General features: G+C 43.0%; 1 protein-coding gene across 1 annotated transcript in view; it reads left to right on the top strand.

The window, feature by feature from the left end:
* Timmdc1 (translocase of inner mitochondrial membrane domain containing 1) overlaps positions 1–14,076 on the top strand; it is a 23,077-nt gene extending 9,001 nt beyond the window's left edge. Inside the window, exons 3-7 of the mRNA XM_031363865.1 lie at positions 732–820; positions 2,586–2,653; positions 5,620–5,698; positions 9,761–9,871; positions 13,529–14,076. Coding sequence (XP_031219725.1) covers positions 732–820; positions 2,586–2,653; positions 5,620–5,698; positions 9,761–9,871; positions 13,529–13,679 — 498 coding nt within the window. The 3' untranslated portion in view covers positions 13,680–14,076. The remainder of the gene's footprint in view (positions 1–731; positions 821–2,585; positions 2,654–5,619; positions 5,699–9,760; positions 9,872–13,528) is intronic.
* Positions 14,077–15,015: the final 939 nt, after the last annotated feature.

Genomic DNA, 15,015 nt, shown 5'->3' with positions numbered 1-15,015 from the left:
CTCGAACTCAGAAATCCGCCTGCCTCTGCCTCCCAAGTGCTGGGATTAAAAGCGTGCGCCACCACCACTCGGCATTTCACTACCTTCTTGATGCCATTTTACTTGGCAGTTTTCTTCAAGCAGCAGGATAGATTCAGGATGCACTTATTGAAGGTAGGAACCTGAAAGGCCATGTCAGAAAACTTGTGTGGTATCAGCCGCAGATGCAGAGCCATCCCCATAGCCATTATGCTACAGTCTCCTAAAGCACGGGCTTCTGGGAGGCAGTAAGGAATAAACTGGTCGCAAGTTCTTCAGTGATACTCAAGTTGTCCTGGATAACCTTGGGCCAGGGGTGGATTAGGGTAAGCAAAGCAGTCAGTGGTGTAAGAGATTCTTAGGATCTTGAGTGAGTTGTCAATGTTTCTTGTGGTTCACATCCTGATCTGCAAGCAGAAGGAGACTGTACTGTGTCCCCCACTAGGCCTAGCTTGAGCATATTAAGACCTCAAAGCCCGCCCCCACAGTGACAAACTTTCTCTAACGAGGCCACACTTACCCCAACAAAGCCACACCTCCTAATAGTGCCACTCCCTGTGGCCAAGCATTCACACACGCGTCTGTGGGGTCTATTCAAGCCACCACAGTGTAACCGAGTAATTCGCTGCTGACATTTCTCTATTGAGGTTTTAGAATAAGGAAAGTGTCCAGATATTTTGAAAGCTCACAGCATTTTAACAAATCATTTTCAGCAAAGTGCACACCGTGCTGCCACAAGAGGCTTCATTCGGTATGGCTGGCGCTGGAGCTGGAGAACTGCAGTCTTCGTGACCGTATTCAAGTAAGCTCTCAGCTGGACAAGGGTGTCTTTTGGTGGGTGGTGGTGGTGGTTAGTGGTGGTGTCTTTCTGTATCTCAGGCTGACCTAGAACTCAGTGTAGTCTAGGCTGACCTCAAATTGCCGTAGCCTTCCATGTCCTGAGTGCCACCATGCCCATGTTCTTTTAGGAGCGCATCCTTTGAGCAAGAGGTCTTAAGAAACTGAGCACTCAAATGAGAATATTCAAAATGCCTTTTCTTGTGTGTGTGTGTGTGTGTGTGTGCGCACGCGAGCATGCATGCACTGTGTCTACATACACTTGCACCGTACTGTTCATGTGGAAGTCCAAGAACAACTTACAGTCCTCCTTTCCACCATGCCATTCCTGGGGATTGAACTTAGGCTGGGCTTGGCAGCAGGTCCCTCTATCCACAGGATCACTTCACTGGTCCCATAATGCCTTTTTCTTAATAACTTGTGTGTACATAATAATATGTACATAATAATATACAAAATAATATACAGATAGAGCTCTACAACTAGGGGTCAAAATCAGGTATAGGGGTTTTCTTCTTCAGTTTTTGAGATTGGTAACTTGCTATGTAGCTCAGGCTGAACTTAAACTCACTGTGCTCTCCAGCCTAGCCTCAAACTTGAAATCTTCTTGCGTTACTCCCCCCAAGTCCTGGGATTGCAGTGTACCACCATGCCTGAGGTTGAATTAGAGTCTCGAAGAAAGGGAAATTGTGCAGAGCCCTTCTTCATAAGTTGCTGTTTCTGAATGAGTAATTTGTCCTGGAAATTTTGATGTTGTTAGATTCTTCAATAGGTTTACCTAAAAACTCATAGGCATATTAGTCTAGAAGGGGCTAGACTAGTCTAGAGATTGAAATAATAAGACTTTTGTTGTTTCTGGTTGTTTTGTTTTGTTATTTTTTATTTATTTTTATTTTATGCATATTGATATTCTGCCTACTGTATCCTATGTGTAAGGGTGTCAGATTCCAGAATTACAGACAGTTGTGAGCCACTGTGTAGCTGCTGGGAATTGAACCTGGGTCCTTTGGAAGATCATCTAGTGCTTTTAACCACTGAGCCATTTCTTCAGCCCTATTTTTGTTTTTTTAAAGACAGTCTGATGTAACTGAGGATGAGTTTGAATTTCTGGTCCTCTTGCCTCCAGATCAAATGCTTAGATTAGAAGTGTGAGCTACCATGCCTAGTCTGATGTGTTGTGGGGATTGAACCCAGACTTTGCATAATAAGAAAGCACTCTACCAACTGATACCTTCTTTTTTTTCTTTTTCTTTTTTTTTCTTTTTGGTTTTTCGAGACAGGGTTTCTCTGAGTAGCCCTGTCCTGGAACTCACTCTGTAGACCAGGCTGGCCTCAAACTCAGAAATCCACCTGCTTCTGCCTCCCAAGTTCTGGGATTAAAGATGTGTGCCACCACTGCCCGGCAACTGATGCCTTCTTACTTCTTCTCTTTTATTGATTTTGGGGTTTTTTTGTTTTGTTTTGTTTTGGTTTTTGGTTTTTCGGGACAGGGTTTCGCTGTGTAGCCCCGGCTGTCCTGGTACTCACTTTGTAGACCAGGCTGGCCTCGAACTCAGAAATCCTCCTGCCTCTGCCTCCCAAGTTCTGGGATTAAAGGCGTGGGCCACCACTGCCTGGCATACCTTCTTACTTCTAATAGGATATTTTGAAACCCATTTCAGTGAACATTGCAGTCAGGAAATGAATGGCGTGTTCTCTGGGTGATTTGCTCTTTTCTCCCTTCTTCCTAGCACAGTGAACACTGGACTAACTGTGTATCGGAATAAAGATGCCTTGAGCCATTTTGCCATTGCAGGAGGTAAGGCGGTTTTATTCTTGTTCACATTTTAATTTCAAGTATGTTTAGAATATATAGGATTTATGAATCAGAATTGTGGATTTTTTTGATTGGCTTCATAGTATATCTTACTCAGCATTCATACAAAATATACTGATGAATAGCCTCATATTTGACCCTTGGTGGTGATTAAAACAGACAAGATCTTTGCTTTCATTAAATGTTGCCCATAAGGATGGGCAAAAACAGATCCCATGACAGAAAGTAACAAGTAGGTGTGGCATGGAGGTGACATGGACAGGGTTGTTAGAGGAGGCCTTTCGGGTCATTTAAGCTGACACCTGCAGACTGGGAAGGAACAGACTGCCGAGGACAGGGGGCTAAACAGGGCGTCTGGAGGAAATCCCCAGAGTGTTCTGTGGAAGCAGGGTGATGTGTGCCCAAGGACGGGAAGTAGCTCGAGGTGAGACCGGGCTGTGAGGTAGGAAGGATCAGATTTTCCCATGGTAAGAGTTTGGATTTAAAGCTGTTTTCCTCTGGCAGTGATATACCATTTAAAATGGAGCATAGGAGTCAGGGGTGCTGACAGATGCCTTTCATCCCAGCATGTGAAGCCCTCTAGAGCAGAGCACAGAAAATGCCATATCCAGGAAATTGTTTAAAACAGTTAGTCAGGGACTTCTGTCACAGTTAGCCTAAGGTTTTGGTGCTGTTTGAGACTACAACTGCAAGGCCAACCCAGGCAACATCTAAAGGCTCTATGTCTTTAAAAATAAAACAGAAGCAGAAGGAGCAGTGATAGGGATCTATGTGTGCTCAGGAAAGACTAGTATGGGCCTTGCAAGCTACTTTTCTTTGGTTGCTTGTTACTTCTTGTAGGCACAGAAAGTAAAAGCCAGAAAAGATAATGCAAACTGAAGCTTAAATGCATTTTCTAAGCCACAGACAGATTCTTTGGTCAAACGTAGAAGCTTTAGTTACAACTTAGGAGGAGTTGTTGACTGACTTTTCCCAGGAAGCAGACATAAAAATAATGAAAACTCAGAACAGATGTCAGTGGCTGTGCTTTTCATGAAAATATATAGATTTGATCTAGGTAAATCACTACTGAAATGGAGAAGCACAGCCATGCTTCTCCATTTCACAGGGACATGGTTCTACTCCAGAGCTGTCTGTTTTCAAGCTGGAATTCATTGCACACGCCCATAATCCCAGCACTTGGGGAGATGGAAGCAGGAAGATCAGAAACTCATGCTCATTCTTGTCTGCATAGAGTTTGAGGCTAGTCCGGCCCACATGAGCCTTTGTCTCTAAAAGATAAAAAAGTTCATTTTCAGGCTGGAGAGATGGCTCAGCAATTAAGAGCACTGACTGCTCTTTCGAAGCTCCTGAGTTCAATTCCCAGCAACCACATGGTGGTTCACAACCATCTGTAATGAGATCAGATGCCCTCTTCTGGTGCGTCTGAAGACAGCTACAGTGTACTTACATATGATAAATAAATAAATCTTTAAAAAAAAATAAAAAGTTCATTTTCAACTGTATTAACAGCACAACATGGAAAAATGGGGTGTGGGGTGGGGAGTGGAAATTGCCACTGAAGGAAACTGTCTCTTGGACAGAGCTGACAAAGGATCAAATATTGTCAAAGTGTAATGGTAATGAGTCATTGAGTGCAAATAGATAAAGACAGGAAATTGGAAAGTAGTCAAAGTAGCTGGTGTTGGTAATGCAGTGGTGGGAGTTAAGTCACAGTTCACTGCAGGGCTAGGGATAGGACTCAGTGGGCAAAGCACATGCTATGCAGATGGAAGGACCCGTGTTCAAATCATTAGAACCCATGTGAGAGCTGGATACACAGCATAGGTATCTGCAATTCCAGCACTCCCATTGGGAGATGGGATACAGAGACAGGGGAGTCCTTGGACAGTTAGGGCCCAGCCAGCCTGCTGTAAGTGGTGGAAACACAACAAAGAGACCCTTGTCTCAAGAGAGTGAGGGGCCATACCTGAAGTTGTCCTTTGAACTCTACATACATGCTATGGTACATATGTACACATATACACAAATGTGCATTTTTACACTCACAGAAATATTAAAAATTTGCTGGAGAAGAACTCAACCACATAAAATAAATAAATAAATCTTAAGAAAAAAATAAGAGAAAGTAGAAGGCAGAAGATCAGAAGATTAAGGTCATTCTCAGCTCCCTACTGAGTTTGAAGCCAGCTTGGGTTACATGAGACCCTGTTTCTAAAAAGGTAAATATTTAGCTGTGTCCTAGAAATGGAATTCTGGTGAGAAGAGGTGCACGCCTTGTATTGGTCAGCAGGGGGCACTCTATGCTAAATGCTGCCTCTGCAGGTCTGCCTGATTGATTACACAGTGTAGTTAGCACACCAAGCAGTACCCACAGAGTTAGGCTAGGAGAAGGCATAATCTTCTGGGGCAGGTGAAGGGGTTTACTGTTGCTGTTGCTTGTTGTTGGTGGTCAGGCACCTGGAAGGCAGAGGCAGGCAAGTTGCAGGACAGCTAGCTCTCTAGAGAAACCTGGTGGGAGGCATGGGGTGTGGGGGGTGAAAGATGTGGAGGAAGATGAAATGTCAACTGCGATTAGAGCCCCAGGAGAGACCGAGGGTTCATATTTACAGAGTATTTCCCTCTGACTGTAGAGCAGGCAGAAAGCTACCTTCATGGCTACTGCTACATCATTCATGCTGGGTCAGAAAGCTCATGTACAGGTCTGTGTTCTTACTGTAAAAGAATAGAAGTGACTTTTTTGTTTTTGTTTTTTTGTTTTGTTTTGTTTTTTTTTCAAGACAGGGTTTCTCTGTGTAGCCCTGACTGTCCTGGAACTCACTCTGTAGACCAGGCTGGCCTCAAACTCAGAAATCCGCCTGCCTCTGTCTCCCAAATGCTGGGATTAAAGGTGTGTGCCTGGCCAGCATTTACAGACTTAATATTGCTCTTTTTTTCCTTTTAAATAGCTGTCACAGGAGGTCTTTTCAGAATGAACTTAGGTGTTCGAGGCCTGGTGGCTGGTAGTATAATTGGAGCCTTGTTGGGGTAAGTGTTCACTTGGCTTAGCCTGTCTTGTCTACTAAAGAGATGAACTATACAGAGCAAATTTAGTCCTCAGAGACTTTAAAAGATATATGTCTTATATCAACAAGGGCTATGACTATTCAATTCCTTATTGGCGGCAGCGGTGGCGGGGTGGGGGGGTACGGGTTATGAGAGGATTGAACCCAAATGCTTTTTTTAACTTAAAAATTGTGGGGTTTTTTTTCTTGTGTACATGTGTATGTCTGTGTATGTGCCCAAGAAGTGTTGGGTCCCTTGAAGTGGTTGCAGGCAGTTGTAAGCTGCCTGGTTAGGTGCTAGGCATAAGTCAGGTACTCTGCAAAAGCAATGCACACTCTTTACCGCTGAGTCATACCCAGCTCTGACGGTCCACTTGTTTTATTTATAGTTATCACAGTGTAATAGAGCAGTAACTAGCAACTCAATAGAGGTAAAGAGGATGCATATTCAAGTTTCCTTTTCACTGGGTAAAATATGTTTAAACATCAACAAAATCTGAAATTACTTGTAAACAAAATATTCATAAGGAGCAAGAAAATTGACCAGAAAATTGTTCATGAAGAACATGTGTGCTATAGCATGGTTTTGTATTTGTTTTGTTTAACTGAATACATATTTTATTATGTATTAAAGGTTTTCCCTAATTCCCTACCTAAAATACTAAAAATTTGAAACTTTTTTTTTCACAGTTTCACAGTTTCAGGTAGCCCTGGCTGTCCTGGAACTCACTATGTACACCAGACTGGCCTCGAACTCAGAAATCCTCCTGCCTCTGCCTCCCAAGTGCTGGGATTAAAGGTGTGTGCCACCACTGCCCGGCTGGAAACAATTTCTTTCTTTCTTTCTTTTTTTTTTTTTAAAGATTTATTTATTATTATACATAAGTACACTGTCACTGTCTTCAGACATACCAGAAGAGGGTATCAGATCTCACTACAGATGGTTGTGAGCCACCATGTGGCTGCTGGGATTTGAACTCAGAACCTTTGGAAGAGCAGTCAGTGCTCTTAACTGCTGAGCCATCTCTCCAGCCCTGGAAACAATTTCAAACCTACTGAAAAGTTGGATTAACGAATATTCTAAAACCTTATGATGGACTTAATCTCAGCCTCTAAGCCCATGGGCAGAGGCAGACAGAGCTCTGAGTTTGAGACCAACCAGGTCTATAGAGTGAGTTCCAGGACAGCCAGAGCTACACAGAGAGATTCTGCATCGAACACTTTACCCCCTATGTACGGGTTTGTGAAATGGCTCAGTGGGTAGAGGTGTTTGCCTCCAAGCCTGCTGATCTGAGTTGTATCTCTGCAACCCACGTGATCAAAGGAAGGACTGACCGTGCTGCTTGTCTTGTGACCTGCTCACCCGTGTTCATGTATACATGTGCACATGCAGAGTAAGCAGTGTGATGGTTTACAGGCTCATATCAGGGCTGGGAATCAGATCAGTGCCCAGCATGCACATTTGAGACCTCATAGAATCTCACCCCTAACTGTATCAACATGCATCTGCTAGGTGAATTTGTAGTAGAGGTACCACAGTAAACATGGCCCCAGCCTTTAGTTACCACTGCAGTACCCAAGGTGGGTCTCAGTTTGCTTTGAGTTTACTTGCATTAGCTTTGGGTTAAATGTTTTTGTCAAGGGGACTGGTGAGATGGCTCACCGGTTAAGAGCACTGACTGCTCTTCCGAAGGTCATGAGTTCGAATCCCAGCAACCACATGGTGGCTCACAACCACCTATAATGAGAAACAAATAAAAAACCTATGGGCTGGAGCAAGTGGGGCCAGAACAAGAGGGAGAAGGGAGGGCGGGGGAGGGAAAAGAATGTTTTTGTCAAGGTTGCTACATGAGTGCAGTTGTGCCCTTGATATATATCACATCATATTATATTACCCATTATAAGTAATGTTAACTTTAAATATTTGATGTATTGGTTATAATCTATGTTGGCAAGGATGGAGAGGAAAGGAACCTGCATGTACTGTTGGTGGGAATGTAAGACAGGATAGATATCAGTCAGTATGGAGCTGCCTTAGAAACTAAAGAGGAGCACACCTGTACTCTCAGCGCTTAGGCATCAGCTCTCAGCCTTTTAACGCAGCTCCTCAAGGCATGCTGACCTCAGCCATAAAATTATTTTCTTGACACCTCATAACTGTAATTTTGCTACTGTTGGAAGTTGTAACATAAATATCTGATATGTCACCCCTGTGAAAGGGTCATTTAATTCCCCAAAGGGATCAAGACCCTCAGATTAAGAACGACTGAATTAGGATACAAAGACAGGAGTTCAATGTCATCTTTGGCTACATATGTGAAGCCAGCTTGGCTACATGAGACCTTGTCTTAAAAATAACAATAAACCAAAAACAAACAGCAAAACTAAAACTATTACATGATCCAACTGTACTCTTCCCTGGCATGTACCAGAATGAACCAGAGTCAAACTGTTTAGGTCTGTGATCTGTATTTCCTCATGGGACTCTAAGCCAGACGCTCCCTTTCTGTTCCTAGAGGCTACTACATCTTTCTCATGGGCCATCCATGTTCAGAATAGCAGTATCTCTCCTCATGCTCGACCTTCTGCTCCTTTCCTGCCATAGGAAAGCTCTTAAAGAGCTCACCCAGATAGGATCCTTTTTGATTAAGCCAGAACTGCAGAATCCATGTTTCCACACAACATGGCAAAACCACAGGTGTACTCTCTCCTCACAGTCATGGCAGAATGTTCACCTCTAGAGACAATGGGATGCAGGAGAATGGATCCTAAAGATGAGGTGGACTAAAGTCTCATGCAGTAAACTTGATTCAGAGCATCAGACAATGTATACCGACGGTTAAGAGGGATCATATGAGTAAAGTGAACGGTTACAAGGACAAGTCACTCATGGCAAAAACTTATCTTTCCATAGAGGCAATTGGATAACAGCAAGTGACAGTGAGGATCTGAGACAAGTCACACCTATCCATGCACCTGGGAGGGGCGCAGAACCACAGTCCAAGAACAATTTTGTGTTTTCAAGAAACTGAGGTCACAAGACTCTTGTCTTGTTTTGGAGTTTTCTCACAAGCACTGTCTTCACATGACTCCATTCTTAGACGGTGTTCCATCAGTGGAGGGATTAGCACAGCAAATGTGGGGAAGCTTGAGGCTTCTCCTGTCACAGTCACAGAGCTCGCTATTCAGTTGCATTGCAGTTCTTCCCTTGTGATGAAGTAGAGAGACCATGTGGACATCCCGTTAGTCATCGTGTCCCCAGCTGTCTTGGCTGCAGTGGTTTTGACACTGCATTGACAACCTTGAGCCTTGGTTTTTAGGAAGGTGTTTACAAAGACAGCCTGGTCCTGGCCATCCTTGTGTTTTCATTGGTTGACTTTCTTCTGAATGTGTTATCCTTCCTCTCTGCCTACCACCCAACCACCTTCCTAACACTTTGTCAGGGTTGGGTGACACTGTAAATTACGGTTTTCTTTTTTGGAGGGAGAAGACTGAGAGGTTTGAGATGCTCTGTGGGCTAGGCTAGCCTTGGCCTTGTTATCAACCTTGGCTTTCTGAGTGCTGAGATTATAAGCATGATTTATCATACATAGATAGATTTATAGACCTTATTTTACAGATTTTTTTTTTTAAGACCCGGTTTCTCTGTATAGCCTTGGCTGTCTTAGAACTTATTCTGTCGACCAGGCTGGCCTTGAACTCAAAGAGATTTGCCAGCCTCTGCCTCCTGAGTGCTGGGATTAAAGGCATAAACTGCTACCACCTGCTCTTCTGTGCTGCCCAGGCAAGGTCCTAAGTGCTGCTGCAGCAAGGGGCAGGTGGCAAAGGACGCGATTTAACAAACCAACCAACAAACAAACCAACCATTTCTAGATCTCTTGCTGTTTTATACGAGTCCAAGAAACTATATGCAGTGACTGTTTTTCTTTGATGTACAACCCAGGAAGAATATTGCCTTTTTTTTTTTTTTTCTGTATCTGACAAGTGGCTCTGCTGTGTTGAGTGGGTAATGACTTTGTCCTTGTTCTTCATGTTTTGCCCTCAGCATGCCTATGGGAAGCTTGCTGATGGCCCTTGAGAAGTTCTCTGGTGAGACAGTTCAGGAGAGAAGACAGAAGGACAGAAAGGCCTTGCATGAGCAGAGACTCGAAGAGTGGTAAGGAGCCTGGAAAAGCTGATGGGCTGGCTTCCTAGTATGGCCCAGGTAACAGAGATTCTCCGAAGCACTGCTCGGGCCACAGCAGTTTGCTTTTCCTGAGTTGTCAGTTTGTCTAGTCTGGATTGTCTTTTAAGTCTGGTCATTAGGGAGTAGGAAAATGAAAGGCATTGATTTTATTTTTTAACCTGACCAGGCTGTTTCTTTAGGTCTGTATGTCTGTCCTTCTTTCCTTCCTTCCTTGGAACTTCTTTCCTTTCCTTTCCTTTCCTTTCCTTTCCTTTCCTTTCCTTTCCTTTCCTTCCCTTTCCTTTCCTTTCCTTTCTCCCTCTCCCTCGTCCTCTTCCTCTCTCCCCCCTCTTTGTGTGTGTGTGTATGTATGTTTGTGTGTATGAGAGAGAGAGAAAGAGAGAGAGAGAGAATCAGGTTTAACTAGATTTACCACAAGGTCATTGGTAAATAGTTGTTTACAAGAGCATAAGCAACTTAGAAGAGGCTAGACTACTGAAGAAAACATCTTCTGCTTCCTCAGTGACCACTAGAAGGCTAGAAATAAATTCTCATGGACAGGCAGGGCCTCCTGAGCCTCTCTGATCTATGAAGGAATTCTGACTGGCCCAACCTCCAGTTCTTAACCTTTCTGCTCTCCCCCCCCCCTCCCCTGTAATATTCCCCTGAGCTGTGGGGGCAGGGTGGTGGTAATATAGATGGTTGTTTATATATGTGTGTATATATATATATTTTTTTTCCCCCCTTGGTTCTTCAAGACAAGGTTTCTCTGTGTAGCCCTGGAAGTCACTCTGTAAACCAGTCTGGTCTTGAACTCAGAAATCCACCTGCCTCTCCCTCCCCAAGTGCTGGGATTAAAGGTGTGCGCCACTACTGCCCGGCAGTTGCTTATATATATATTTTTTTGTTTGTTGGTTTGTTTTGTTTTTCAAGACAGGGTTTCTCTGTATAGCCCTGGCTGTCCTGGAACTCACTCTGTAGACCAGGCAGGCCTCGAACTCAGAAATCCGCCTGCCTCTGCCTCCCAAGTGCTGGGATTAGTTGCTTATATTTTTAAAACATCAGGGAGCTGAGGCAAGGTGGTTACCATGAGTTCCAGGTTTACATATTGAGATTGGCCTCTTGGGGGGGGGGGAGTGAAAATGCTATATGCTAAGTGTCCACATTTGAAATTTTACTTCTTGATCTAGTCAAAGAGCTGAAGTAGATAAACTAGTTGTTCATGGATGGGATGCCACTGCAAAGCATGAAAATGTTTGTTTCTTTTATATCATCAATTCATGTGCTACAGTGTGGTTTTATTTTCAGTGCTAGAGATTTACTAGGATCTTCTCAGTGTTAGACAAGCACTCTAAAAATGAACTAAATCTCCAGACACCTTTTAATTTTTGTTTTGAGACAGCATCTTACCAGGTTACCCAGTCTGGCCTTTGAACTCCTGATGCTCTTTTGTGAGCCTCCTACTAGCTGGGATTACAGCTGGTACCAACAGGCCTGGCTTAGTGATCTCCATTTTTAGACAGGATGGTGATGACTGACTGTCCAAGCTCTGCGCTGCTGTCTGCACGCTTGAGTGAGCACTGAGTTCATCATGGTTTAGCTCCTGGGTAGATGTCTGAGACCACATCTGCTGTCATTGCTGCTGCTTTCTAATTGGATAGATGAGCAGGTTTTTTCAGAATTTTTATTTGAAATTTTTGTGTTTTATACACGCAGGTGTGCGTGTGCGCGCACACACACACGCACACATTTGTAATTACAGGTACACATTTGTAATTACACTAAGTAGGTCTCTTCCCAAGGACTTAAATGCTACAGGAGAAAAAGCGTTAATTTGGAACCAATAAAACCTTGAAAACTGAGCTTAAACTTCAGCTTGACTGTAAATTAGGTTTCATTGTTTGAGAGTCTCAGTATTTAGCTCAAGCTAGCCTCAGACTCTAACAGTCGTCCTGCCTCAGCCTCCTGAGTATCTGGATTATAGGTATGTGCTACCTCGAGGACGAGATATAGCCATGACCATGGACACTTTCCTTAACTTTAAGTGCTTAATTTGTCCAGCTGCTGTAGGAACAAAATTTACTCTACTTCTCAACATTCCTTCTGTTCTTCCTCTGTGTGGAAAGAGAGCATGTGGAGCATGTGGTTCTTTAGGCTCTAGGATGAAGCATTTAAATTCTAAGTGGCAACATAAAATTTAATATTGTGAATTATTAAATCATGGAAATATCTACTTATTTTTAGTGCCCCAGATGTCAGAGAAGCCTTCTCTTTTAAAAACCAAGGATTAAGAAAAGGATTAGAAAGGGAAGAATATTAGCTATTTGGTTATGACACAGAATGCTGTGAAAGAATTAACATTTGGGAAATACAAACAAATAATGATTATATTCCAATTAAAAAAGAAGGGGAAAAATGAGAGTTTATTAGTGACAGCAATAATGTGAAATATAATAAGTAGGGAATTCTTCAGCCAAGAAGGATAATGTTAAAAATATAGAAGCTAGGCCTGGAGAGATGGCTCAGCAGTTAAGAGCACTGACTGCTCTTCCAGAGGCCCTGAGTTCAATTCCTAGCAACCACATGGTGGCTCACAACCATCTGTAATGGGATTTGATGCCCTTTTCTGGTATGTGTCTGAAGAGAGCTACAGTGTACTCAGATAAATAAAAATAAAGTCTTATTAAAAAAAAAAAGGAAAGAAAGTCTTCTTTAAAAAAATGTAGAAGCTAGAGAGAGATGACACTGGCTGCTTTTCCAATGGACCTAGATTCAGTTCCCAGCAGACACATGGCAGCTTATAACTGAATTTTGTGGGAATCCGATATCCTCTTTTGGCTTCTGCAGGCATCAGACATACATGCATCAAAATGCCCATACACATAAAATAAAATGTAAAAAACTTTAAATGTATAGCTTACATGTGTTGTGAATAGGTATATAGTATTTTTAAGAAGAGTTAGTTTAAATGTTCATGTGACTTTTTATATTTGTGTCTCTGTTTGAAAATAATATAGAGAAATGGTTTTTAAAATTGTCCTAGCAGAAATTATAGAAGACTAGACATAGGTAGGGTCAAATTGGATTGGGTTGAGACTTAAGTTGTAGGCGACCTAATAAAGAAAGACACTAAGATTCTGTTTAGGAAAAGAACTGACTGATCTGTTAGAAATTTGATTCTACTTTTCATAAATAAGTATGTGTCTGATTCTACTCTTCCTAAATGAGTATCTGTAGAGTTATCCTGTATGAGTTTACCTAGATCCTGATTGCATAGTCTTCATGAGCCATGGTAGCATTTATATGGTGGCAGAGGCGCTTCAGTCCCTCAGGTCTGAAGGATAGGAGAGCAGCCCAGTTTTGAGATGTATGCCTTAGCACAGGCTCATCAGTCCTGGAAGAGCTGCAGGACGCTGTCCCAGAATATGGTAGTTGTCCAGTCCATGTTGGTACTGGGCTGGAAGTCACGGAAAGTGGAACAGCGTAGGAGAGAGAAACAAGTCTGTATTGTGAGTGCGGGGACCAATATTTGCTCCTAAGTGTCATAGCAAAGCAGGGAGGGTGTGACAGATACTGCCCTTTTGTTTGCAGCCTCTGTAAAGACAAGTCTAAAGCAGCACTTGACATGTGTTTATCTTTTGATTGTAGGAGAAACAGTCTGCAAGTCACTGAGCTCCTCCCTGTGGAAATCGAGAGTGGCTTAGAGAAGATTCGACCTGAGGAAGATCTTCAGAGAATCGAGGCACTGCTAAGCCTCCCTAGGAATCCTTCAGCACCAGATAAACAAAGCAAGGACTGAGGACCAGGTGTCTATGTCTGGGAATGCCAGTGCCAGGCTACTCCTTGCCAGCCTGCTGACAGATGTGAGGGCTAGAAGCTGTGGTAGCGGTCACTTGTCTCCGATCTTTTTTGTACATCCAGGATTAGGCACTCAGTGCTGGGCAGGGTGTCACTGACCTGTAATTCCAGCTGCTTGGGAGGCTGAGAAAAAAGATAGTGTGAGGCTAGCTTGAGCTACCTTATGAGAACCTGGTTAAAAATGTGCACCCACAAAAAACAAACAACAACCAAAAAACAACCTAAATATTCTTATTTATTCCGATCATTGATCCATCTAAATACTTAACATTTCTCTATCCTGCTTGATTTTATACAAGTAAAATTCTTCCCAGAAGAATAAAATTGTGTTGTCTGGACCACTTATTCATGCCTCAGTCTTTTAAGAATGTTCTCTTGGAGTAACTGAAGGAACTAGATGGAAGAGAATGTCTTTGAGATCCTCTTCCTTAGACCCTCAAATAGTGTGGGCCTCTGTGTGTTTAGTGTTTAGATTTTTTTTTTTTTTTTAATAATAAAAGGTGATTCCTGCACTATTTGAATGTGGTGTCACAAACTGGAAGCAGGTGGGTCTCATTAAAGAAGCTATCCAGCTTAGTCTCCTCTCCCACATTCTTAACAAACCATCGCTGCTGCGGTACACAGAAGGCGCTGGGATGAGACATGCCATCCCCAAGTAAGGGGCTGGCTGCCTGAGAGAAGCCATCCTATAGATTTCAGCTATGGACAGAATGGGAGGAAGCACAAGACGAGTCACGGGCAGCACTCTTCTGGTCTTTGGGTTTGGGTTTTTCAATTTTAGTTACATGCAGTTAATGGTCAGAAAACATTAAATGGAAGAACCCAGGACTAAGCAGTTGCTCAGTTTTAAATTTTGTGCAATTCTCGATCAGATGATGAAGTCTTGCCTCCTGAGATAGAACGAATTCCTTCTCCTGGCATTTCCCATTCTCTGTCCATCTGTCACTTAGCCTTGGTTATCAAGTTGAGTGTGTAGAATGACAGTGCTTGTGTTCAAATAATGTCATTTGTCCTCGTGTCCAAAGCACACGAGGAGTGCCACTAACAGTTCACATGCACCAAGCTGTGCAGTGCACCCTTTAAGCAAAAAGGTGAGCATTACCAGCGTGCTGAGGACCCAGTATTAGATACAGCTTGAGGCATCCATTGAGGTCCTGGACTGCATCCTACCAATCAGATGGAAGGGAAGAAACTGCTAGCATTTTAATGTGGAGTTGGACTTACTCTTGGTAAGTTGATTCTACTCTTAAGCAAGGTCTAAAGAACAGTATACTGCA

This window comes from Mastomys coucha, unplaced genomic scaffold (genome assembly GCF_008632895.1).
Source record: "Mastomys coucha isolate ucsf_1 unplaced genomic scaffold, UCSF_Mcou_1 pScaffold12, whole genome shotgun sequence".
NCBI lineage: Eukaryota > Metazoa > Chordata > Mammalia > Rodentia > Muridae > Mastomys > Mastomys coucha.
The sequence above is the reverse complement of the archived record's forward strand: the minus strand, read 5'-3'. Positions and strand labels throughout refer to the sequence as shown.